This window comes from Hesperophylax consimilis, chromosome 9 (genome assembly GCF_061612785.1).
Source record: "Hesperophylax consimilis isolate HC1 chromosome 9, BYU_Hcon_1.0, whole genome shotgun sequence".
Taxonomy (NCBI): domain Eukaryota; kingdom Metazoa; phylum Arthropoda; class Insecta; order Trichoptera; family Limnephilidae; genus Hesperophylax; species Hesperophylax consimilis.
Window position 1 is genome coordinate 21685302 of NC_142844.1, and position 26650 is coordinate 21711951.

Here is a 26650-nt window from a genome sequence, read left to right on the forward strand (position 1 = left end):
ATTCCGCCAGTGAAGTAAGCAGTATAAATGAAGGAGTACACGCTGAAAATATTGTTGAATCTAATGATCAACTCTTGGACGAACCCAGCACATCAAGTCAGACTGGTTTTGACATGAACACTTGGACATCGGATCATTTTGTTCCGATTATTCACGACTTCGATGATTTCCCTTCTGGCGTAAACTCTTCTCCTCTTTTGTCGGAAAATTCCGAGGAAGTGAATTTTTTTGAGCATTTTTTAAATACAAATATTATGACTGATATTGTATCTCAAACTAATAAATATTACGCAGCAACAATACAGAAAAAATTTGTGTCTGAACAATCAAGGCTTCGTAAATGGGTTGATACTTCAATTAGTGAGATGTATGTATTTTTTGCCATATCAATGCTGATGACACGAAATAAACATCATTCAATAGAAGAGCATTGGTCGACAGATCCTCTTCTTACGAGTGCCATTTTTGGTAAAACGATGCCCAGAAATAGGTATCAAATATTACTGAGCATGTTACATATTTCTGACCACGATACACAAATTCCTGGCGACAAATTGCACAAAATAAGATTACTCGTTAATCCGACTTGTAAGATATTTAAAGAAACTTTTACTCCCTTTGAAAATCTTTGCATCGACGAGAGCATGGTTGTTTTTAAAGGACGATTAAAATTTAAACAATTTATTCCTTCCAAACGCCACCGGTTTGGGATAAAAATGTTTGTTTTGTGTGATGTACTGACGGGTTATGTTTTAGATTTCATTGTTTATTGTGGTGATGGAACCGACGTCACTGATAATCAATGTATAGGCGCCTCGGGAGCTGTTGTGACAACTCTACTTAGAGATTATCTAGATAAGGGACACAAACTTTATGTTGATAACTGGTATACCAGTCCTACACTATTTAAATACCTGCATGAAAATAAAACCAATGCTTGCGGAACGGTGCGAAAAAATAGGAAATACATGCCAAAATTTGACAAACTGAAGAAGGGGGAAATGGTAACAAAGAGCTGCGGGCCATTGATGGCTCTAAAATGGCATGATAAGAGGGAAATATACATGCTCAGCTCTTTACACGACCACACTATTTCCCCAACGGGAAAAACAAATTTAAGAATGGGACAAAAAATATGCAAACCCAATTGCATTCAGGATTACAATAAGCATATGGGTTTAGTGGATAAGGCAGACATGATGTTAACTGGAGTAAGTTGCTTGCGAAAGTCCATTAAGTGGTATAAAAAGCTTTTTTTCCATATTATTGATTTATATCTGTTAAATTCTTTTATTGTACACAATAGCATAAAAAATGCAGGTATGAGCTTCCCCGATTATCAGTTATGTGTGATAAGACAATTAATCGCAAAACACCACAAAAAAAATCAAATCGACTCAACTCCTCATTCGTCTCATCATGACACACCATTACGTCTGCTTTCAAAAGAAGTTGTAAACCATATGCCTGAGCCAATACCGGCAACATCAAAACAATCCAAGCCATACAGAGCCTGCCATGTTTGTGCGAATACAAAACTTAAACAAAGCCGCAGAAAAATGGCTCGATATATGTGTTCCCAGTGTAATGTGGCATTGTGTATTCATCCCTGTTTTAAAGTCTACCATTCGAATAAAAACTATTAACATAAATAATACGATAAGAAACTGTAAATAAAAGTTGAATAAATAATGAAGCTTAAACAATAATATTATCACAAGTGAATCGTGTGAAATGGTGAGCCGTCGCAGTGGTCCCACTACAGAGACGTGAGTACTGATATTACTATAGTATGTCTGTATGTGTTGGTGAGATTACTGATTTGATAATGGCGGCGGGTCGAAGTTTGTTGATGTTTCATAGATAGTTTTTATTCGTCAAATAATGCATCAATTCATAAAGATATCTTGCTTAGACTTTTCAAGAGTGTAACGTAAACAAGTTTTTTTTGTTTTGGTAATGATTTACAATCTCTAAGTGCTGAGGATAATAAATAATGAGGCAATATAAAAAATTCTAAAAACCCTTGGCGTGAGAGTATCTATCTGTGTTTACATTCGGGCAGCAAAAGGGTTAATAGCAATGGTGAAAAACAGTTCTGCTTAAGAAAATTAAGCAAAGAATTATCAGACTTTTGGATCACGAAACACGCCCACATGGCATTTCTTGCATTCTTTTTTATTCTATGGCCTGAGACATGTCTTCCTATTCTTCGGATACCTTCGCCTGGAGAAATTCGTTGTGGCTAGAGGGATTGAGTTTGTGAAGCAAAAGAGGAAGGAATTCATCTCGCTGGACGCTAGAGAGACTAAGTCAAATCTATAAAACGCACCCCAGTGATGTCAATAATTTATTTATATAAAAAACTTAACCATTAATTCGAAAAACTAATTTAGCAATAGACCATTGTAAGTTCTGCAGATCGCAAAGGCTGCAATGACAAGAATGCCAGATGATATATTTATATTCCTACATAACTACATAATATTATACGCTATGCACTAACATATTTTGTTAATCGTGTATCTGTCTTTGATAACAGAGGAGACTCCAGACCAAAAATGGATAGTATTTGATGGCCCAGTGGATGCTGTGTGGATTGAGAATCTCAATTCCGTTATGGATGACAACAAGCTTCTAACTCTCATAAACAGTGAAAGGATTAATATGCCACCGATGGTTAGTTAAATCATTAAATTAACTTTTTCAGTTTATGTTTTCTTCTGCAATCCACAATAATTGGGGATTGATGGGGGGAATGAAAGTGAATGAATGGAAGGTTGGGAACTATCCGGCGTTTCGGATCTAGTTATTAAGCAAAGCTAAACCCATTTCTATTAAGCTTTCGATTCTAAATAGTGGTTTCTAATCAAGGTGATATACTGATTCATCTCTGGAATGAAGCGCATATTAAACATTATTTTTGTTTAGGTTTCGCTACTATTTGAAGCCCGAGATCTGTCAGTGGCTTCTCCTGCCACCGTGTCCCGCTGTGGAATGGTGTACAATGACTACAAGGACTGGGGCTGGTGGCCTTACGTCAACTCCTGGCTTGAAACCCTCAAGGATCTCAAATACCGAGATGATGTGAGAGTATAATCAAACAATTAAACATATTTGTAAACTTACTTTGTGGCTTGTCATTATTATATTCATACATTTGTTTTAAACATTATTTTGATCGACCGGTTTCGGAAGTACCCTTCTATCATCAGGACAATATTAAAACAATGAAACAATCAAACAGTCAAACAATCAACATAATCTCACAACCTAACAATTAAGTTTTTTTTCCATTCTTTATGGCTTTATTTATTAGGTATTTACCATCGATTTTCTTCTTAAATTTTTAGTTAAATTTATTTTTCAACATAATTTAAAGCAACCACTCTGATTTTTTGGTACAGTCTTGAAAGATGTTCACAAATCAGAACTCTTTTCCGAAAAATCGGTTATCTGGATAGTCCAACCAACAACACATTTTTCTCTCCCCGAAAATCACCAACTCATTAACTCAATTGTATTTTCCTCAAAGCTTATCAATTTTCCAGCTTAGAGAGATCTTCACCTTCTTCCTGCAACGCACTCTGGACTTCAAGAGACTGAACATGAAGGAGGGGGCAGGTGTGGAGGGGCAGGAGCTCACTGGGGTGCGCAGCCTATGTCGCCTGCTCTACATCATGGCTCCCAACCCACCCCCACCCCTCGGGGGGGACAATGAGGAGGATAATGTGCTGACGCTTAACAAGATGTGGTTTTTGTTCAGGTGAGACTGATGCATTCCAATAATCAGTAGTAAATACTAATGATGATGTACATATTTATTTTTAAAAAGTATTATTAATATTTTTCTCTCTGAATCTGTTGATATAGTTGTTCTGTTATTATTTGGGGTTTCTTTGGCCATCCTAGTCCTTGAACTTGCCTGTCCTTTGGACCTTCTGAATGTTTATGTAAACAGAGAATATGTGTAGGCACAGATTGTTTTGTTATAAAATTAAAAGCCCTACCGATTTCACAAATCAAACTGTGCGACTGCTAAGTAAAAAATTTGCTAAAATCAGTAAACTCTGTATCCGAGACATGTTTGCTGAATAGAAAACTTAATATTTAGGCATCTATTTTTTAGTATTAACTTCTTGTTCTGTCAAAGTCACAGTTGAAAATTTTTTTAGCTCGTGAAGGATTTGTATTTCTATGTTATTTAGTTTGCGAACATTCTTCAAAATTTAAATAAGTGGAGTGTCTACTTTACTCAGTAGCTCTTAACAGATGAAAGAAATTTGAGAAGCATTTTGATAACCTCGTTATAACTATTTAATTTTCAGCTTGGTATGGTCAGTTTGCGCAACACTTGAAGAAGCAAGCAGGAAGAAGTTTGACAGCTGGCTGCGGGAATTGGAAGGCATATTCCCCATCAAGGGCATGGTGTATGATTATTACGTGGATCCAGTGCGAAGGATGTTCGTTCCATGGGAGGAGAAACTATCAGATTCTTGGAGATTTAATGCAGAGTAAGACACACAATGAATATTCTGTAGATAAAAGTAAGGACGTGCCATGACTTTTTTACCATTTGATTAACTCACATTTGTGAATTTTTTTTTGCCCTGATTAAAATTGTATCGCCACCCATGTTTATACCACATAAAAATGATGGAATTTGAAAAAGGAAAAAGTGTGTAGTTTTTCTAAAAAAATGTACAAATTTCACAATAACATTCATTTCTCGCGATTGTTAACGATAAACACTTGCATTTATCGGGTGTCATAAAAATATTTTTGATTTATTTGATCGTCTTTCAGTTCTATAAGAACAGTTGGTTTTTTTTTTTAATAATTGACAGTATTGCAGATTGTTTAACCCAATAAAATAACAATGAATTTCAGGCTTGGCTTCCATTCCATTCTCGTTCCAACAGTGGAATCCTTCAGAGTACAGCACCTTTCAGTGTTGCTGATCAAGGCTGGCTTCGGAGTACTTCTAGGAGGTCCTTCTGGGACGGGGAAGTCATCGCTGATGCAGGGAGTCATCAATCTCTTCGATGCCGATGTCTTTAGCAACCTGATCATGAACATATCCGCTCAGACTACATCGGCAAATGTGCAGGACATGATTGAAGCAAGATTGGAGAAGAGAAGCAAAGGAAATTATGTGCCGGCTGGAGGTATCTATACTGATATTTTATTTATACTGTTATCGACATCATAAACTCACAACTATATTCAGCGCCGGATTTGACATATGTTAAAAATGTGCAAAAAAAACCCGGCGCCATCTCTGAAGGGGCGCTGTGAGAAAATCAAGATAGTATTTAAATTTACTTAAAATATTCCCTAAATCATTTAAAAAATACTCTAAAGTCTCACGTCAAAATCAAAAGAAAAATTATTTCCACAACTCAGTTTTTTGCCAACTTAACGAGTGAATAAGTACGGAGTTTTTTTTTAACAAATCTGTCTCTCTGGCATTTTGAAATGCATTCCCAAATGAGGTCCTTGAGGATGAAGTAGGTGCCTAATACAGTAAATAATTTTCTTGGTGTGATATGTCACGTTACGTACATATTAATGTAATATTTTTTTCAGCGAATGATCATGCTACTAGCGGTTTTCAATCATTTTGATGATATTTCTAGGTAAAAAAATGGTATCATTCATGGATGACATGAATATGCCGGCTCGTGATGAATATGGATCTCAACCGCCTCTGGAGTTTATTCGTCAGTGGCTGGACTATGGATTCTGGTACGATCGCTTGAAGCAGTGGAAGAAAAATGTTAAGGTAAATTATTTATTTATAAAATACATGGCATTTAATTGACATTTACAATACACTGATACAGTGAATCACCTTACTAGGCAACTGCTATATTTGATTTACAATTTCACATTCTTCCGCATTCCTTAACTAATTCAACCTATTTTGACAAATCCTAACATACCTTTCTGTCCATAGAACATGGTGGTGGTGGGTGCAGTGGGGCCCCCGGGGGGCGCCAGGTCCCCGCTGCCCCCGCGTCTTCTATCCTGTTTCCATTCCTTCTACCTTCCCGCTCCCACCCATTCACAACTCTTGAAAATATTCGGCACCATGATATCACAGCACTTTGCTGATTTCGATGAGGAAACTAAGAGTGCCGGTAAATTGATTTAATTTAATGTTTCGTTTCACTGAAAAGAACTCCGTATGTAAATATGTGTCCATATTAACACCCTTTTGTTATTATTTTCATGTGTTTTGTATATAATGTATTTATTACAACTTTTCAGGAAAAATTCTTCTCATCACTACGATGGACATATTTAACATAGTGGTGGCTAAATTGCTACCAACACCAACCAAGATGCATTATTTATTCAACTTGAGAGACATTTCAAAGATTTTCCAGGTATTAAAAATATGCATTAGACAAATAAATTGTTATTATCAAGATTAAATACTTACATTAACATATTATTTTATGTGATGCAGATATTTTGTGATGTGTCATTATAATTTGAAATTAAATAATAACTTTGTTAACATCAGTTTTTATGATGTAATATAATATCACTGTATTTCTTAAATTGTGTTTTTATTTGTATATTATGTATTTTTCCTACTAGATGTGTGAAAAAAAATTGCATACATCTAAATAAAGATTCAAAAACAAACAAAAAATAATTATACTGCCCTGAAGAAGCTACAATAGTAGCGAATCCTAATCGCTGATAATCGGCAATCTAAATCTAAAAATCGGCAATAAGTATTAAAAATAAAAGTGATGTAAATAAAGTTATTGTTAACAATTGTATTCAGCTAATACTTTGTGCTTGTACTTTATAAAAATAAAAAAGTAATTTCACTTTGTAAAACATCACTTTATTTAGAGAATTTTTCCCACCAGTTTCTTAACCGTTGAAAGTTAGTATATAATATAAATTTAATCCTGATGAAGGAACAGTGGTTCTGAAACGTGTGGGAAAAATGCTGTTTTTTACTGAATTAAATTTTTAACGTTTTATTTATGTAATTTTTTTTTCTTTGTTGCTATTTTTCAGGGTTTGTTGAGAAGTAATAAAGACTATCAGAGTACTAAAGTTGCAATACTTCGTCTGTGGATACATGAAACTTACCGGGTATTCTATGATCGTCTCATTGATGAACCGTTAGTATTAAATAGCTTCAAGTATTACTGACATTTATGAATTATTCCATTGTATTACTTAATAATGTTTTTGAACCCATTTCTCTGTGGTATTTCAGTGACAGATCTTGGTTTGCGAATTTGTTGAATGAGATGCTCGGGAAGCATTTTGATACAACTTTCAACACTGTTTGTCCGGAGAAAAGGTGTCCCGTGTTTGGGGATTTCATAAACCCCTTCAAGATCTATGAGGATATCCTGAGCCTTGACACTCTGAGGACCTACATAGAGCATCAGCTGGAGGAGTACAACTGCTCCGCCGGTGTTGTGAGGATGGATCTGGTACTGTTCAAGTATGCCATTGAGCATGTGGCCAAGATTATTCGTGTCATTTCCCAGCCTAGGGGGAATATGCTGCTTGTTGGCATAGGTAAAACATATTCTCCTTCAATTACATTTGCAGAAAATAAATAACACTAATAAATAGTTACTGTACTGACATCAGCAATACCACTGCTTTATGCACATACTTTTAAATAATCACAATTTGGTTTTTGGTCCGTTCTACGAAATCTTTTAAATTTTAGCCGGGAGCAATACATTGGAGAATAAAAATAACAAAAATTGATTGTAGATAAATAAAATAAAACCATTGGGTGACAATTTTTGGTATGTGATAGAAGCGCCAATCTTTGAATAACACAAATAAACTCTACTTCTGTTACATACATTAGTTAGTGCAAATAATACCCATTAAATGAAAGTTTAAGAAGAATGGACACGTAAACAAATAAAGTGTCACTGGTGCAATATTATGTCACTAAAATCTGACATTCAACTTGCTAAGATTCAGATTGCATATTATTCAAGGTGGATCTGGCTGTCAGAGTTTAACTCGCATAGCCTCGTACATCTGCGAGTACAATACCTACCAGGTGGTTGTCACTAAGAACTACGGAAGCAAGGAGTTCCGAGAGGACCTGAAGGGGCTATACACCTCCACCGGAGTGGACAATAAGCGCACCACCTTTGTGTTCAGCGACACGCAGATCGCCGAGGAGAGCTTCACCGAAATCATCAATAACTTACTGAGCAGTGGGGAAATTACCAATCTTTTCAAGCCAGATGAATTTGAAGATGTAAGTTGAATGATTACATATTATTTTAACAAGTAATTATAAGCAATAATTAGTCGCCCGAAATATTAATACAAATTGAAAATATCTCCCGAGTAAAAATAAATGCCGCCAACGGGAATTGAACCCGTGCCTTCTGATATCTGGTCAGGTGCTCTGTATCCACTGTATCTGTATCATACCGTTGGCGGCATTTATTTTTACTCGGGAGATATTTTCAATTTGTATTAATATTTCGGGCGACTAATTATTGCTTATAATTATTTGTTACCCTTTATGCTATGCATAAAACCTTGTCTTAAAAACATTAGTTTATCATTAAAAAAATAACATATTATTTATTTTATTTTATCAATAACTTTTACAACTCTGTTAACCCATTGACGAGTTCCCATGAATACGTTTTTTTCAATACTTATTGATACATAACAATATCATGAGCATTGTTTCTTTTATTTTTATTTGAATCTACCCAATCAGAATACCCTGATGGTTAAATCCATTTTATACTCATCAAACTTTTGCAAAACAACTGTTATTTTTTTCCCATTTCAGATTAAAAGTAATTTGGAGAAGCCAATGAAAAATGCCAATGTTGTTCAAACCCAGGAAAACACATATTTATTCCTCGTGAATAGAGTCAGAGCAAATCTGCACATTGTTGTTTGCATGAGTCCAATTGGGGACGCTTTCAGGTAAATACTTGGAATTTATGATTTTTTTTCAAGAGCTGCTTCTGTGAATGCTTAATTAAATACTTATATCTATTTTAATTGCAGGAGTCGTCTCCGCCAATACCCAGCCCTAATCAGCTGCACCACCATCGACTGGTTCTTGGAATGGCCGCGAGAAGCTTTACTGGAAGTGGCCTACAAGTTTCTCACTGGTTTGGATCTCGTTGTTTCTATAACAGGCGAAAAGGCAACTACATATCAATACTACTACATAATTAAAATAAATTTAGTCTCAATAGAAGTGACTCAAATTTCATCTTTGTCCCACATCTTGTAAATTAAGCCATTTGGATATTTTGTTTGATAATTGTAACCTTTTTGTGTTGATTTTCTTATAGTTGAAATCTGTTGACTTCAGTGGAACAAATGTACTGAAAAATTCCATAGCATCTGTAATGTCGCTGATGCAGTCTTCTGTCAGTCAATACTCCATTAAAATGTTCCAAGAATCAAAGAGAACTAATTACGTCACTCCCACTAATTACTTGGAACTTGTCACTGGATATAAGGAGTAACTATTTAATTATTAGTAAAATTTCCAGTATAATTCTGAAAAGCATTAATGGTTTTTTTTTAATGTAATTTATAATATTTTCTTTTGCTAGCATGCTGACAAAAAAGAGAACTGAGATAGCTGGAAACGCCAACAAATTACGAAACGGCTTATCTAAATTAGAAGAAACACGCATATCAGTTGGAAGTATGTCAGCTGATCTTGAAATTGCAAAGGTTTGAAACTGGCCTATATTCTCAATCCATTGTTTTTATACGCACTTAAATTTTATTAATTTCCATTTGTCCAATTGTTAATATTATTTTGCTGTAGGGTCAAGTAGCGGAGTTCACAGCCAAATGTCTCGAGTATATGGGGGTGATCAATGTGCAGCAGCAGAATGCGGATGAACAGCAGAAAAGTGTTGCAATTAAGAGTAAAAAGACAGGAGAGGAGGAGATTGTTTGCAAGAAACTGGCGGAGGCTGCCATGAAAGATCTTGCTGGAGCCATGCCTGCCCTGGAAGAGGCTGTTGCAGTAAGTGTACCATTTAATTATTTTGACCATGTATACTAGAAAAGGCTGCAATGAAAGATCTCGCTGGAGCTATGTCTGACCTAGAAGAGGCTGTTGCAGTAAGTGGCCCATTCAATTGTTGTAATAATTTATACAGAAGGAAATGATCTACATTATTTTTTTTACGTTTTAGGCTCTGGATGCATTGAACAAAAAGGATATCACTGAAATCAAGTCCTATGCGAAACCTCCTGCAACCATTCAGCTTGTTCTAGAGGCAGTTATGATACTACTAAGGGTTGGTTTATAAAAGCTTTTATTTTTTGCAAAGTCTAAATATTTTTGTAGGTCGGTATAATAATTTATAATTTTTTTTTTAGAGTCCCACATCATGGGCCGACACTAAAAGAGTTATTGGGGACCAATACTTCCTCGAAAAACTTCGCTTCTTTGATAAGAATAACATCCAGGAAAAAATTCTAACCAAAATTAAAACTTACACAAAGAATCCTGAATTTGAGCCTGAAAAGGTGGGCACCGTATCTCTGGCTGCCAAGTCTCTGTGCCTGTGGGTGCGTGCTATTGAGAAATATGGGATTGCGTACAAGTATGTTCATTTATCATTTTATATAGATGTTCTATATTGTTGAGTCTCGTGACCCTTAAACTAATTTCCAAGAGAAACAAGCTCCTTCACTCCTTAAGAAATACAATAGAGACTCCATAGGCTTGATCTGTTCAGGGCATCTTCAGGTAATCTTCCTAATAAGGTAGTCTCCTGGCTTCACTTTTTGGTTTGTGCTGTTTGACGTGTTCACAATATTTCAATGTCTAATTCCACATTAGTTCCATTGCCCTACCTGTGTATTTACTAGCCATTTCAAGAAGCATTTACTGTTGAAGTGGTGATCTGTCATTTCTCTCTATATTTTCAATGTTTTTGTTTTCATTTCCACAGGTTTTGAATCTAAAGTCTTTGGATTTTTTCAATACTTTAAGCTATGTACCCACGCTCGTTCATGCTTAATGGTTTTACGCTCATTAGGACATGTCTCAACGTTTGTACCCTTTTGCTCGAAGCTCTTTTGTTCGAATTAAGCGAATGATTCGATATCGAACAAAAATAGAAGCTTGAATACTGAGCGTCTGATATCTATTATCTATGGCGGCTTGTATAGAGCTGCTCAAACTTGTAGACGCAGCGATGAGCATGGTTCCAAGTCAACATTTTCAATACATTCGTACATAGCATAACGGACAACTTTTGTAATCTATATCAAACGTTGGTGATACAAGAGTACATTTTACAATTTCGATGATTAATTTTTTTAATCTTGTCTCTAGAATTGTAAAACCAAAGCAGGAAAAACTAGATGAGGCATTGGCATCGCTGGCTCTGAAGCAGCAGATCCTGGCCGATGCCATGGCCAAGTTGAGAGACCTGAGCGAGATGTTGGAGAGGCTGCAGAAGGAGTATGACGAGAAGCTGGAGACCAAGGAAGATCTGGCCAGGAGGGCCGTCGCTCTGCAGGCCAGCTTGGATAGGGCGGACGCTCTGCTTGATGGACTGGGAGGTAATATCGAATAAAGCCCTGTTATTGCATCAACTTTATATTTTAGTGGTATTTTTGAAAAACTGACTTGAACATTTTGTTGGAAAATCGCAAAAAACTGATACGGGTGTTAAATCTGTGATTCTAAATCGATGTTTTTTTTAGTAATAGATAACTTAAATAATTAATAATAATAGTGGGTTATAACATTCTTACAATAATTTATGTTTGGAATAGTCTGTTTTGCGAGACAATCTTGGAATAAACCTGTTTTGCAACCAACTGTCTAGGAATAAACTGATTTTGAAACACCATGTAACACAAAGAACAGTAAATTTCATACAAATCAACTTGGCGGCCATTTTGTCCCATGTCCAAATGTTTCTATTTACTGAAATGGAAAAAGCGTGTTTTTATATTATGTAAATAACATTGGAGAGAATAAAACGAGTTTGCAAGAAACGTCATTTTTAAAAATATTTTACTATGGGAATAAGAAGCTTTTGCAACATCTTATTGTAAAAATATTGTGTAGAAACATATATACTTAGAAAAATATTGCATTCACAGATCAAATTTCATAAAAATTGGAATATGTCAGTTTTGAAAACATATCCTTCATTCATCCAAAATGTGTATTTTCATTTTAGGGGAAAAGGACCGCTGGGTGGCGACTGTTACTAACTTGGATGCCCGTTTCCTTGCTCTTCCTGGAGACTGCCTGGTAGCTACTGCTTTCATCTCTTACTTGGGTCCATTTGGCTCAGATTACAGGGAGAAACTGATGGACGTTTGGATAAGTGAGGTACATTTTTAGTTTTCACAAACATGAAATTCATCAATAGATGATATTTTTGTATTCCTTTTAATAATGTTTTTACTTTTTTGTAGGTTGCCGAAGAAGATATCCCACACAGTGAAGAGTTGAGCATTAAAACATTTTTATTGGATGATGCTTTACTAAGGGAGTGGAATTTGTGGGGATTGCCAGGTAAAATCATTATCTGATTCTAATTTTGGAATACATATGTGCATATTTTCATTATATTTTTTCCATTTTTTCAGCAACTTAAAGGTTAAATATATCGGAACACTCCTTGCAACCATTTTTTTTTCATAAATATAAATATTCATGAATTTCAGCTTAAATCGAAAAATTACGAAAAACTGCCGTAAGAGTTCACATTTCTTATCATTTAAAAAAATATAATTTTTCTGTTATCGATGAATCTTTCGTTTTTTCTGGTTTATTTTTCTTGTTATTATTATTTACTTAAATGATTTTATTATTTGAGTTTGAATTCCTTCACCAAAACACAAGAGCCGCGTCTATTTATGGTGAGGAAAAGCTATTATGTATTATTTTTTACACTGTGTAACATACAAAAAAAAAATGTATACATATACATATTTTACTTATGTGACCTTGTACAGTATAAGGGCAGGAGAGCTATGTCGCCACTGGTTGGGTAACATTGTGAGGCGGGTTTTGATAGGGGCTGTAGGAAGGGATTTATTAATGCGGGTCTTGAAGAGGCTCGGATTATATGAAGGTTGCAATCCAACTTAACTTAAGCAGAGTTAGATGGAACCCATTTTTATTGTAAAAATATATGTAAATACCAAAATAATAATAAAAATAAAGTGTGTGGAAGATTTAACCCGGACATAAAAGTCCGAAAAAAAAAAAAACATCTACAGGGTGTCCGGGGGTAAAATGCACAAACTTCGGAAGGTGATTCTACATCCTGGTAGAGGTATAAAAGAAAAATAACTTTTTCGAAATTCCAGTTTTCCCATGAAAAAGATATTTTTCCATTTAAGAATGTTTATTTTTCCATATAAAAAAATCTACTTTTTTATGAGAAAACTACATTAAAACGTTAGAATAAAAGTTATGTATCTTTTTACTTGTCCTATGAAGTAGAATCACCTCCCGAAGTTAGTGCCAGTTGTTAGTGTTAGTTGTATGTAGTAGAAATTAATGTATTATTGTAATTGGTTTTAGGTGACGCATTCAGTGCTGAAAATGGTATCATTGTTACAAATGCTACAAGATGGCCGCTGGCTGTGGATCCACAAGGACAAGCCTTGATATGGATTTCCAACATGGAAAATAAGAATGGCATTCGGGTATCTATGTTTTCATATTTTGAACCCTATTCAGATGGTGACGGTTCAACTTCATTTAAATCATTTGGTGTGTCACTCAATCAGAATTTCAGTCAATTTCCACTAATCAATTTACGAGTACATTGCCATCAATAATTATTGATTGACATTTTCATCAATCAATTGACATTTTCAACTTGAAAATTTTCTCTAATAATCGTTTTATACATTTATTGAAATAAGAGACAATTTTATTAGTAACCAATAACTTATTTTCCAGGTGATTGAGAGTGGACAAGCAGAGTACCTAAAGGTCTTGGAGCAGGGTCTAATTAAAGGCTTGCCTGTCCTTATTCAAAATGTATCTGAAATCCTCGACCCTTCGATCGACCCCATCATGAACAAGGCTCTGGTCTACATTGGGAACAGAGTTATGATAAAGTTTAATTCAATGGTGATTGATTTCAATCCAAACTTTAGATTGTTCTTGACAACGAAACTTGGTAAATAGCACTGCTATGAATGAATTAATATCATCATTTCAATTGGTGACCATCTACATTGATATTTTTATTGTTGTTCAGGAAATCCAACATACACTCCCGAAGTATTGACCAAAACGACAATGGTAAACTTTGCGGTGAAGGAACAAGGTCTTCAGGCCCAGCTGCTCGGACATGTGGTACGCAAAGAGGTGCCCCAGCTGGAGCTCATGAAGGACAACTTAGTGGTCACCATCGCTAAGAACAAGAAAACCTTAGTAAGGACACCTACATTAAAAAAGATCAACAACATTATGACAGCAAAATTATTTTTTTCACCAATCTAATTAAAAAAGTTGTTCATTTATTGAAACAAGAAATAACACGGTAAAAATTGAATTTGAAAGATGTAATATCATTTTAGATTGATTTGGAAAATGAACTTCTGCGTTTGATGAATGAGTCGGAGGGTTCTCTGTTGGCAAACGAAGAGCTTTTCATAACTCTGCAGATATCCAAAAAAACCTCAGTTGAAGTGAAAGAAGCATTGCAAGTATCACAAGTTACTGAAGTTGAAATTGACACTGCTCGACAGGTAAGAATTCAATTCAATATTTAACCCTCTGAACTTCTCTTACCTGACCTCATCTAACCTGACTTACTTTATACTTACCATATTTATATAATCTATCTAATTTTCTTTACCGTCATTTCTGAATACGGTTTGTTGTATTCTAGGGTTATGTTCCCGTGGCAGAAAGAGCATCAGTGTTATTCTTTGTATTAAATGACCTGTCGCTTATCGATCCCATGTATCAGTTCTCTCTCGAAGCTTATACAGACCTTTTCTTGTATTCAATCAATAGAAGTGAGAAAACTCCAGTTTTGGAGGACAGAATTACTAATTTAAATGAATATCACACATATTCCGTCTACAAGTAAGAAAATACCCATTGACTCTTACCAATTAAATCTCACATGAATACAAGAATCTATTAATTAAATACCACATATGCCTGTTATTTTTTGTTGTTGTAGAAATACCTGCAGAGCTTTGTTTGAAAGGCACAAGCTGGTGTTTGCCTTTCATATGCTGGCCAAAATCATGGCACAGAAGGGCCAACTGTCATCGGTGGAATACCAATTTTTGTTGAAGGGAGGAATTGTTTTGGATAGAGCACAACAGCCTGAAAACCCCACAAGTAAATATTGTTGAAATTATGTAATCATAAATATTGGAATTCATTCATATTTATGTATCTGTTAAGGTTTTCTTTTTCTCTTCCTCATTGTCTTTCTCTTAGTTACCATTATACCTAATGAAATTATGTCTAATTCATAGCTTGGCTTCCCGAGGACTGCTGGGATAACATGACAGAGATGAATAAGCTGCCGGGTTTCCACGGGGTTATTGAAGCATTTGAAACCTACTCGAGAGATTGGCAGGGCTGGTATCTTCACCCTGAACCTGAAACTCAACCTTTGATTGGTACATACGTAGTACATAGCCTCTATCATAATAATTTTATTATTCTCATTGAATAAATTATAAATATCGAATAAAATATTTTGTACTTTTTTTTTATCAGGTGAATGGAACGGTATATGTAATGATTTCCAAAGGCTTTTGTTTGTGCGCTCACTTCGTTTGGACCGCCTAACGTCTTGCATCACAACATTCATCAGCAACACAATGGGACCGCGATATGTAGAACCCCCAGTTTTAGATATAAGGGTAAGCAGAACTTTACGTAAACATTACTGTAAAGTTGTAAAAATAATATTTATTTGTTTGACCTTTCTTTGATTACTGAGGCCCAGTTGTTTCGCAGAAATTCACGTGAGACAAAGTCATAAAATGCCATTCAGAGCCATTTTGTTTTTTGACAATTGAAAAGTTCCCGTTAAATGCTGATTCTAAGCCCGTTTCAGCTTTTAAACAAATTGTGATCAGCTGAAGATGACTCTATGTCAGTTTGTTACAATTTTATACACCTAGAATCGGTGTTTAACGGAAACCTTTCAAATGTCAAGAAAACAAAATGGCGCTGGATGGCCATTTGATGACAATGTTACATTTGCATTTTTGCAGAACAACTGGACCTAAAAGTATTTTATTTAAAATTTGTTGATATTTTACAGGCTTCTTGGGAGGAATCTCAAAGTAAAACTCCTCTTCTGTTTGTCTTGTCTCCCGGAGTGGATCCCACCAGTGCCCTAATTCAGTTAGCCATTGATGTCAAGATGTTTGACAAGTTCCAGTCACTGAGCTTGGGCCAGGGGCAGTCAGTCATTGCTGAAAGGTTAACTTCAAACCTAACCTACCAACAGATAATAGTAACAAGGGATATGGTCATAAACCATTATTAGAATGAAAACGCATGCACAAAATCCAATATTCTTCACTGATAAATTGCCATATTTTGTTTCTATTTTCTATTACATAACCTAATAATAATATAAAATTTGTGCCTACTTACCGGTTTGATCTCAATTTAACTTGCAGGTTGCTCAAGGCAGGTATGGAGGAAGGTGGTTGGGTATTCCTCGCCAACTGCCACCTGGCCTGCGCCTGGCTCGGTACTCTCAGGGGGCTGGATGCTCCCACTGTCCACTCCAGGTTTAGGCTTTGGCTTTCCTCCATGGCAGACCCAGCGTTCCCACTCGGGGTCTTGCAGAAGAGCATCAAGATGACGACGGAACCTCCACAAGTTCGTGCTTTTTGACAACTAAATCAATAATTGTGTTTGTTTGCACGATTATATACAAAATTCTACCAAATAGACATCAGCAAAACATTGATTGTAGATTAAATAATGACAGGTTGTTTCACAGAATTTGAACAATACATCAAATTTCAAAGTTAATTTTAAAGTTCGGTGAAAGTTCTATTCAAATTCTGTTATTATTTCAATTCTTTGAAACAATCGTCCTTGAACATAACTTGAACAGAACTTGAATAGAACTTGAAAATTAACTTTGAAATTTGACTTTGATTAACTTTCAAATTGTACATGTTGGCAGTGAAAAGGTTAACCCTTTGAATGCCATCCTCCCGCGACCTAATACTCCTTAGACTGCCAGGGATAAAATGCCAATTGCCCGCCATTCGCCCGCCATTTGCCCGCCATTCGCACGCCATTCGCCTTCCATTCGCCCGCCATTTGCCCGCCAATCGTCCGCCATTCGCCTTCCATTCGCCTGCCATTCGCCGGCTGACATAATTTTCGTTATAACTTACTTGCTTTTTCTAAAATGATGTTTTTGTAAATTGCGTTCCAGATAATGCATTTATATATTTGTAAAAATTGTATAAAATATCTATCCTGTTTAGTTTCCCCAGGATAGCTACTTATTTCAGAGGAATGCTTTTTCTCTCTGTAATATTAGAAAATATTGGCTTTATTATATTTTCCAGCTAAACAAGCATTCGTCACAATAAAAATGAGGCTTTCCTGTGAATATGAATGGTGAGCGACTAGTAAATCCACGGTGGATTTGCCGGCACATGGCGGGTACAAACGTCGGAAATCCACGGTGAATTTCTTGGCAACTGGAGGTTAAAAATAAAATTGATTATAATTTTTTTTTTTACAGGGATTGAAGGGGAACATGGCTCGACTGTTTGCAAATGTTAGCGAGGAAAAGTTTGATGAGGGAAATGAGAAGTATCGCAAGCTCCTGTTTTGTGTCTCCTTTTTCCATTGTACTCTTGTGGCGAGGAAGCGCTTCAGACAACTCGGATACAACGTGGTGTACAGCTTTAACAATGCTGACTTTGATGTAAGAGCTTATACATAACAGTATTTAGTCAGTTTCTAAATCCTAGTTTAATTATTCACATGATACATGAATAGCAATTGGCAGGATCAATGACTTTAACGCTATTGTTTGTATAGGCATCTGAAAATCTTCTGACAATTTACTTAAATGAATATGAAGAGGTTCCGTGGGAGACTCTGAAGTATCTGTTTGCTGTAATTAACTACGGGGGTCATATCACAGATGATTGGGACATGCGTGTGTTGATTGCTTACATCAATCAAGTTTTCTGTCCAGATACCTTAGAAACTGATAATTTTAGGTAAGAATAAGGCATAGATTTTTTATAAACCTATATACGATAATATTATTAAACTTGTGACATTTGACCTTTATAAATAGTATGTATGCAAGGAACTCATTTTACATTATTACAACTCATTATCACATAATTATTACTTGTCACATAGGTGACAAGTACGAGTGCAATTCCAGATAGTCATTGCCACCCTTCGATAGGAAAGGGCACAATTTTGTATTTGAATGGCATTATTCCAGATTGTCACCAGTGGCCGCATACTGCATGCCGCGCGACGGCTCCCTTCAGTCGTACAAGGACCACATCGACATGCTGCCAACCCTGGAGCGGGCGGAGTCTGTGGGGCAGCACTCTTCGGCCGACGTGGCGTGCCAGGCGCAGGACGCCGCCTTCATGTGCGACTCTCTGCTGCAGCTGGTGGCCACCGGGGGGGGCTCTGATGACAGTGGGATGGACGAGAAGGTAAGTTATTGGCCACCTACTGTTTGCATTAAATGCCCATTGGCCTCATACTGAAAGCCAGGAGATTTTATATAGTGTCAGGATATAGATCAGTGATTCCCAACGGGGGCGTTAGTAAGATCCAGGGGGGGGGCGCGGGTGGCAATGAGGGAAAATGTGGGGTGGTGAAAGGCCACAAGGGGGCGGTGAAGAACTGAAATGGTGGGAAGGAAATAAAAAAACAAATTATAATGTATTTAAGTCGTAGGTACACCATTGAAAGAATCTTGCATTTGAACCGTTCAATTAGTGATTCAATTAGGTATTAGTGATGGATTGATAGTATTTTTGTTATTTTGATAGTATTATTCCAAAAAAGCTTTCTTAAAATTTAGACAGCAATATTTCCAGATGCTTATGCAATGATGGAGGATTAAACTAGTGTAGAGGATCGAACCAGCAACGCCCGGGTGGGAACCAATACCTCCATGGAACTACCACGCTAACTTGATTTTTCGAAAATGTAAATTTAACTTTAAATTTTTTTCCATAATGATGTCATACTTTTTTTTGCAATACATTACTACAAAGTAATAAATGTTTTACCAACTTAGATTAAACCTTTCCCTCTCGATATTTCATATTTTGATAAGCGATTTTCAGATTAGCTTATGTTTTTTTTTACCTGTGAAATTTACCTACGTAGTGAATTTTTGAATGTGCAGAATTTTTTCCTGGTGTAATTTTTTTCTATTTTTTTTTTTCATTTCGTAATCGTATCATGGGTAATTTTATAATATGTAATTTCATCATGTAACCAACCACCTTAATACGTGCATAATATAATCATGCTTACTTATTTAATTATTTGTGCCAAATAATTTATTTGTGATTTGCGGTTATGAAATATCAGCAGTTATGTAACCTGTTAGAATAAATTATAATAATTACTATATACTTGTCGTGGCAGTAGGATTACTTTGCCGTTTGATTATCTCACGTGCCCATGTCGTGGCAGTAGAATTTGATACTTAATTAATAATAATATTTATTTTCAGGTGAATGCTTTGGCAACCGAAATGATCAGTAAACTGCCGGCTGTAATAGACATAGAAACCACTGAGAGAATGATGGGTGCCGAGGCTGTGATGCCTCTATGTGTCTCTCTTACACAGGAACTGGTCTACTTCAACAGTCTTATTGTATATATTAACATCGGACTGAGGGTAATTCTCTTGTTTATTCTTATATGAATCTAAAATCTTTATCATAAGCCGTACTTTCCAAAATGACATAATCTTTTGTCTCTTTCTCATTTTTCATATTTATTAATTTTCCTTGTAAAAAAAACTATATTTACCTAAGCTCCCTGAGGTGATATTTCTCTAAAAGGACATAAATTATCCAAGTATTATTATTATTATTGTATACCTGTATGCAAATATGAGCATAATAAGTTGCGCAAATAATGAAATTAATTTTCCTATACTTATTATGTAGGTATAAACATTTTGTATTCATGTTGGTACCAACTTCACCGCTTGAAGGAATTTAGACCCCGACTTATAATATAGAGAGCTCCTGTATTTGAAGAGTTTTATGATTCCTTTTTTAAATATAATTAATTAACTGTTTAGGAACTTAAAAAAGCCATAGCTGGCCTAGTGGTGATGAGTGAAGAGTTGGAAGTCATGTATCAGTGCCTGTTTGAAGGAAAAGTTCCACCGCCTTGGATTAAAGGTATCCAAACAGAATAAACTAAATACATAAATTATTTGTAAGTTTCTGCTCCTTTCTCTTTCCCCTTATTTGTTAGTAAGCTTTCTTTACAGAGATCTTGGCGAAGCTGTGAGATCTTGCTACCTATGTTCCTTTATATGGATTAGAGATGTTTACTGTGTTTAATATTTCAGCCCGTCCCTCAGTGAAGCCCCTTGGCTCGTGGTGCCGGGAGTTGTCAGCGCGGGGGGCTCACCTGGCGGCCTGGTCCGCCGCCCCTCGCGTGTCACCCACCCTCTGCTGGCTGCCAGCCTTCAACCAGCCCACGGGCTTCCTCACTGCCGTCATGCAGGTGCCAATCATACCAGTCACCTGCCACTATTATTATTTTTTTTAACTTCCGATTTATTTTTATTTTTTTATTTATTTATTTATAATGTATTACAAAAAAACATGGTAAGTAATACATTATTCCCAATGAGTTGAGATAAAACTCATTACGGGAAGTACAGACACATAAAATACATTTTACAAGGATATTACACTTTTAAAAAAATACAACATATTGAAAAGGAAAAGAAAAATAAATAAAAAAGGAAAAATACATTGTTAAGAATAGAGATTTTAGAAATACTGAGAGACATCTATACACATGAAACATAGTAAACCAACATATGAAAGCGAGCGAAAATTCACTGGTTTAAAAACATTTTCAGGAAATAATCTTTAAGTGTATTAACTAATATTTTTTTGTTAGTTACTGATTGCTTTATTTCATTAGGTAATGCATTGTATTGTCTATATGCAATATATTGTAATGAGTTAATACCAAATTTTGTTGTGTGGGTAGACGATGCTAGGTGTATTAGATTTTGGGACCGTGTTTTGTGCTGGTGTATGTCTGAATTAAATGCTGGTTTGATGTTAGTGTGTGAGGATCTATGTATGATTTGTAATATTGTACAAGTGATATTGTATTTAGGTAGAACCGTAAAAGGAAGTATGTTTGTCTTTAAATATATATCTTTGATATGTGTATCCCACGGTAGACGGTAGATATTCCTTATTGCTCGATTTTGAATCACTTGTATTTCTGATATTTGTTTTTTAGTAATAGTGCCCCAGATACTAACTAAATAACTCAGATGGGAGTGAATCATCGCATAGTATGTGGCCCGTAGTAGAGATGTAGAGAGAAGACCTTGGAGTCGGTACAGTACGCCGGTTATTGGGGATATTTTAGATTTCACATGCTCAACATGGGAATTCCACGAAAGTTTAGAGTCTATTAATAGCCCTAAATATTTCGTGACTTCTATATTTTGGAGCTTCTCAGTTCCAAGTGTGATATTCATGGGCACATAATCCTTATTACCGAAAGTTAGGTAGTGCGTTTTTTTTTATATTGAGGCTCAATTTATTAATACGCAGCCAATTAGCTAGAATTGAGACATCTACATTCATTTGAGACTCCAGGTCACTCAGGCTTGTACTGTGATAATAGATTACAGTGTCATTCGCATAAAGTTGGAGGTTTCCAGAGATACCACATTTAGTTATGTCATTGACATATAGCAAGAAAAGTAGAGGCCCAAGAATTGATCCCTGTGGCACTCCACATGTGATTTTACCTAAGCCACTCGAGACACCTTTGACTTCAACAAGACAAAATCTATCATCTAAGTAGCTTCGAAGGAGATTTAGGGGCTTCCCAACAATTCCCAAATATTCCAATTTCTTTAAGAGTATTTCATGATCGACCGTATCAAAGGCTTTTTTGAGATCTATAAATATGGCTGCCACATATTCACCCTGGTCTATATACTGTTGAAGGTTGGAGATAAAATCAAAGGCGGCACATTGAGTACTAGAATTTTTCCGAAAGCCATATTGTTGTGGTGTAAGGATATTATTCCCAGATATGTATTTTAGGAGTCTATCTTTGATTATGGTCTCAAATACTTTTGAAAAAACCGATAGAAGTGATATAGGACGGTAGTTAGAGATACATGTTTTACAGTCTCCTTTGTGTATAGGTATTATCTTCGCTAACTTTAATTCATTTGGAAACTTTCCCGAGGACAGTGACCAATTAAAAAGTTCTGTAAGGTGACCCGCTAATTCTTCTTTACAAGTCTTAAGAACTGATGGTGTTACTCCATCGAGTCCCGGTGCTGCTTTCAGCTTAGTTTTAGAGATGATCCTCAGTACCTCATCTTTGTTTGTCCTAGCCATGTACAAGGATTGGCAAGCCTTCGGTTCCACAAATACGGTATTACAGTCATCCGGGAATGACGGAATGGTAGCTGCTAGCTTTTTTCCTATTGAGAGAAAAAACTCATTAAATGCGGATGCTATTTGGCTCGGATCCTTAATTACGCAGTCATTTACCACGAGGGATTCTATTTCGTTAGTTGGTTTATGTGTTCGGTTTGATAGAATAGAGTTTATGATTTTCCAGGTTTTAGTGGGGTTATTTTGGTTTTGTTGAAAGCTGTTCGCATAATATTTGTGTTTTAGATTTCGCCTATAATTAGTAATGGTATTTCTCAATCTCTTTTTAAGTGTTACAAGAGTAAGATTACCAGGGTCTTGTTTCCACTGCTTGTGAATCTGGTTTCGTTCTTCGATTAATGTATTTAATTTGGAATCAAACCACGGAGTATTCAGTTGTACCCGACTTCTTAATCCTGTTTTTGGTGTAGTTGTACCTGATTCTATTGCCTTTTTAATGTGATAATTGAAACTTTTAAAAGGGTCTTCTGAGTTGCTTAAGTTGATCGTGAAATTGTTATCAAGAAGATAGGATTTTACTGACATACTGTTGATGATAGGTCTCATAATCCGGGATTTGGTTCTATTATTAAAACATTTTTTAAAGTTGTTCTTATAATCAACAATAAGTATATTATGGTCACTAAGTGGATCATCAATATTCGATATAGTAGTCTGAATGTTTTGCCTATTTGATAAGATGTGATCTATTAAGGTGCAGCTTGTATCAGTGACTCTCGTGGGAAATGTTTTGTTATGTATTGAAAAATTGTAAGATTGTAAGATGTTGCAAAAATTTAATGAAGAGTGTGTGGATATGGATATGTCAATGTTAAAGTCTCCGAATATTAATGTATCTTGTCTACTTTCGTTCAATATTTTTTCTAGATGTATTAGAAAATCCTGTATATTTGTGTTGGGTTTTCGATAGATAGCATAGATGTTAACTGGTTTCCTATCACTGCTACTAAGCGTTATACCTAAAAAGGAATTTTCATTTGAGAAATTTTCAATAATTGCACACTTCATAGTATCAATCACATATATTGCTACGCCGCCTCCTCCTTCGTTGGGGCGAGAAGCAAAAACACTTTTGTAACCATTCAGGGAGTAAAACTTTTCCTCTCCAATCTTAAGCCACGTTTCCGTAATGACGAGCACGTGTACAATGTACCGCGAACTTCTTACTTTTTCTTCGATCTCATCAAACTTATTACGGATGCTTCTCGCGTTCATATACATTATTCGTAGACAGTTCGTCACGGGATTATAATTCTCGATGGTGAGGCACTTATGCTCATGTATGTTACACTCCATAATCTATAGTTGCAAGGTCGTTCTTGAGTGCAGCGATGTAGGCCGGACAGTTGTCCCTATCTCCAGTTGAGTGATCAGCAGGCTTACCAAATCTGGTGCATGTCGCGCAAACTGGTTTGATGGTGGAATTTGGGCAGGACTCACCAGTATGATTCTGTTGAGCACAATGTCCACATGTGGGTTTGGTATCTTTGCAATACTTGTATGAGTGACCAATCATGTGCAATCATTTTGTTGTCCGGGTTAAATCTTCCCCAAAGGAAAAACTAAACCCTTCCACACACTTTTCCACAAATGATCATCTAGTCAATCAACACTATGTAAGTGCATTATATAAGCAAAATAAATACAAGAACAACACGTCAACTCACCAGAGATCAAATGGGAAAATAATTCACCGACTCCAGATATTTTCATATCAGAGGGTTCGGCTCGGTAGAACATCTAACAGGGCCTATAAATCCTACTGATCCCTCAACATAAATATTTAAAAAATCTTTTGTTATCCTACATGTATTTAAAATGACCGACTTTTGCATCTTTATACATATATAAATTTTTTGAAAGATCTAATACGCCTAAATTTTTAATGAGAGAGCTAGAGCTAGCCAGTAGCCGAAATAACGAATGGTAATATTTTTATAGTCTGAGAATGCCAAATTCTTTTTATTTCATTTCCTAAATCTGTGTATTTTCTTATTTTTTCACTAACAGATTTTTGAATATTACAAGAATTTGGAATAGCGACATCAATGATATAAGTTATTTTTTTAATTTTGTCATGTAAAACTATATCGGGTCTATTATGACTAATCGTTCGGTCTGTTAGTATAGTTTTATCATAATATATTTTATAAAATTCGTTTTCTAAAAATGAATTTGGTTCGTATTCATAATATGGTACTATATTACGGCAGTCAATCAAGTTATGTTTAATTACCAAATTTTGGTGAATTATTTTTAAAACTTGATTGTGCCTAAATGTATACTCAGACGGTGCTAATAAAGAACATCCCGATATAATATGTTCTATAGTTTCCGGAAAAGCCAAACATTTTCTACACAAATCATCAACTTGATTTGTATCTTTGATTATATGCTTTCTATAATTTTTAGTATTAATGACTCTATCCTGAATGGCAAGCATAAATCCTTCTATTTCTGCGCTCAACTCTCCAATACTCAACCATTTGTTTGACGAAAATTTGTCAACATACGTTTGGTTGAGATAATTGAAGTGTTTTGCGTGTAAAATTTTATTTGACCAGGAATCTAATAATTCCTGGTTGGGATTTATAAAAATGTTGGCATTCTCATATATATTATTATTGTCGCTCAGGTAGTACATAGTTCTATTAAGCCTTAATATACCTACAGGTATATCAGATATTTAATCCCCTTTAAATGCCGATTTCAACTTTTTAACAAAATATTTTCAGCTGACAAGCATATTAACATGATAGTTTTTTTTTTCTGCTTACTAAATTTTTGTTATTATTAAGTCCCCTTTATTTGAAAGTCATCAGTTTAATAAAAAATGTGAGACTGACGTCTTGTATAGGAGGAACGATATGAGAGATACATGTATAAAGAGTATGCATGGTTGTTCAGTCTCTCTTCATTATCACCTGTCATCCCTAGATAACATATTGTGCTAATTACAGTCTATTGACTATTATTCCACCATCCCAATATCACAGTAATTTGTACCTTAAATAATGTAAAAAGCCATCAGGGTAATTAGGTGTTGGCGATGTCTCTTTGAGTCTTCATAGTGTCTTCTCAGGTAATAATATATTATATTTATTAGTTCTTCTTCATCCGATTTATATTTCTCACAAGCTATTGGTGTTTCCTTTCATTCTTAAATAGCTTTATGAATGTAAGTGTTTTTCTTTCCCAACAACCTGCTTTGCCTCCAAACACTCAAATACTAGTGCACTCGACAAATTGCATATTGCTTACATAATAAAGTTTTTATAGTTTCTATTTTGTGTTATACATGATGTAAGTTGAGCTGGGTCGATCAATCATTTTCTACGACCCGGGTCAATCACGACCCACTGATGAAGTGATAGGGTACTTTTTCACACGAAAAAAGATAGAACGATGCGCCCTGCCGGCCGCCGTGTTGGTCGAAGTCGCTTTCCGATTTTTGACGGGTTACTTTTGATATAGGTAGTTAGAACGTACACGATAGATGTACAAATCATTCATTTATGAGTCATTCTCACGACACAGAAATTGATATGGTTAATCTGAAATTGGCTGTCTGTTGGCTGTGAATTGTGAGTGGAAGGTTTATCGTTATGCTAATTGCCAATATGATTTGATTTGGATACCCGGTCTACAAAATGTATACATCTATGTATGGTAGCTAGCAATACCCATCACCGGTACTGAATGACAGCTCATCGATCAAATGATCAGATCATTTTTGACTTAGTAACTTGATCAATCATTGGTGGTTCGTGATCGGGATAAAATGATTGGGTAGTTCACGATCTACTATACCAAAAACTTATTAGAATATTTTTTTACAGACTACGGCCCGTAAAGAAGGTTGGCCAATAGACACCCTCTGTTGGGAATTTACAGTATTTGCTCTCGAAGAAAGTGCTTTCATCAGACCACCACCAGATGGCGGAGTTTATATCAGGTT

General features: G+C 35.6%; 1 protein-coding gene across 1 annotated transcript in view; it reads left to right on the top strand.

The window, feature by feature from the left end:
- The window catches only part of kl-2 (dynein heavy chain 2, axonemal kl-2), an 80612-nt gene that overhangs the window by 52807 nt on the left and 1155 nt on the right, over positions 1-26650 (top strand). Inside the window, exons 36-73 of the mRNA XM_089635786.1 lie at positions 2543-2679; positions 2932-3087; positions 3552-3766; positions 4329-4514; positions 4891-5168; positions 5640-5785; positions 5960-6143; positions 6274-6392; positions 7045-7151; positions 7250-7560; positions 8001-8269; positions 8822-8961; positions 9046-9187; positions 9339-9511; positions 9606-9729; positions 9827-10030; positions 10203-10307; positions 10390-10616; positions 11354-11583; positions 12213-12367; positions 12454-12553; positions 13571-13695; positions 13955-14177; positions 14259-14434; positions 14581-14751; positions 14895-15094; positions 15195-15358; positions 15499-15645; positions 15746-15891; positions 16299-16459; positions 16663-16867; positions 17754-17939; positions 18056-18240; positions 18477-18699; positions 19737-19904; positions 20316-20418; positions 20592-20749; positions 26532-26647. Coding sequence (XP_089491912.1) covers positions 2543-2679; positions 2932-3087; positions 3552-3766; positions 4329-4514; positions 4891-5168; positions 5640-5785; positions 5960-6143; positions 6274-6392; positions 7045-7151; positions 7250-7560; positions 8001-8269; positions 8822-8961; positions 9046-9187; positions 9339-9511; positions 9606-9729; positions 9827-10030; positions 10203-10307; positions 10390-10616; positions 11354-11583; positions 12213-12367; positions 12454-12553; positions 13571-13695; positions 13955-14177; positions 14259-14434; positions 14581-14751; positions 14895-15094; positions 15195-15358; positions 15499-15645; positions 15746-15891; positions 16299-16459; positions 16663-16867; positions 17754-17939; positions 18056-18240; positions 18477-18699; positions 19737-19904; positions 20316-20418; positions 20592-20749; positions 26532-26647 — 6565 coding nt within the window. The remainder of the gene's footprint in view (positions 1-2542; positions 2680-2931; positions 3088-3551; positions 3767-4328; positions 4515-4890; positions 5169-5639; positions 5786-5959; positions 6144-6273; positions 6393-7044; positions 7152-7249; positions 7561-8000; positions 8270-8821; positions 8962-9045; positions 9188-9338; positions 9512-9605; positions 9730-9826; positions 10031-10202; positions 10308-10389; positions 10617-11353; positions 11584-12212; positions 12368-12453; positions 12554-13570; positions 13696-13954; positions 14178-14258; positions 14435-14580; positions 14752-14894; positions 15095-15194; positions 15359-15498; positions 15646-15745; positions 15892-16298; positions 16460-16662; positions 16868-17753; positions 17940-18055; positions 18241-18476; positions 18700-19736; positions 19905-20315; positions 20419-20591; positions 20750-26531; positions 26648-26650) is intronic.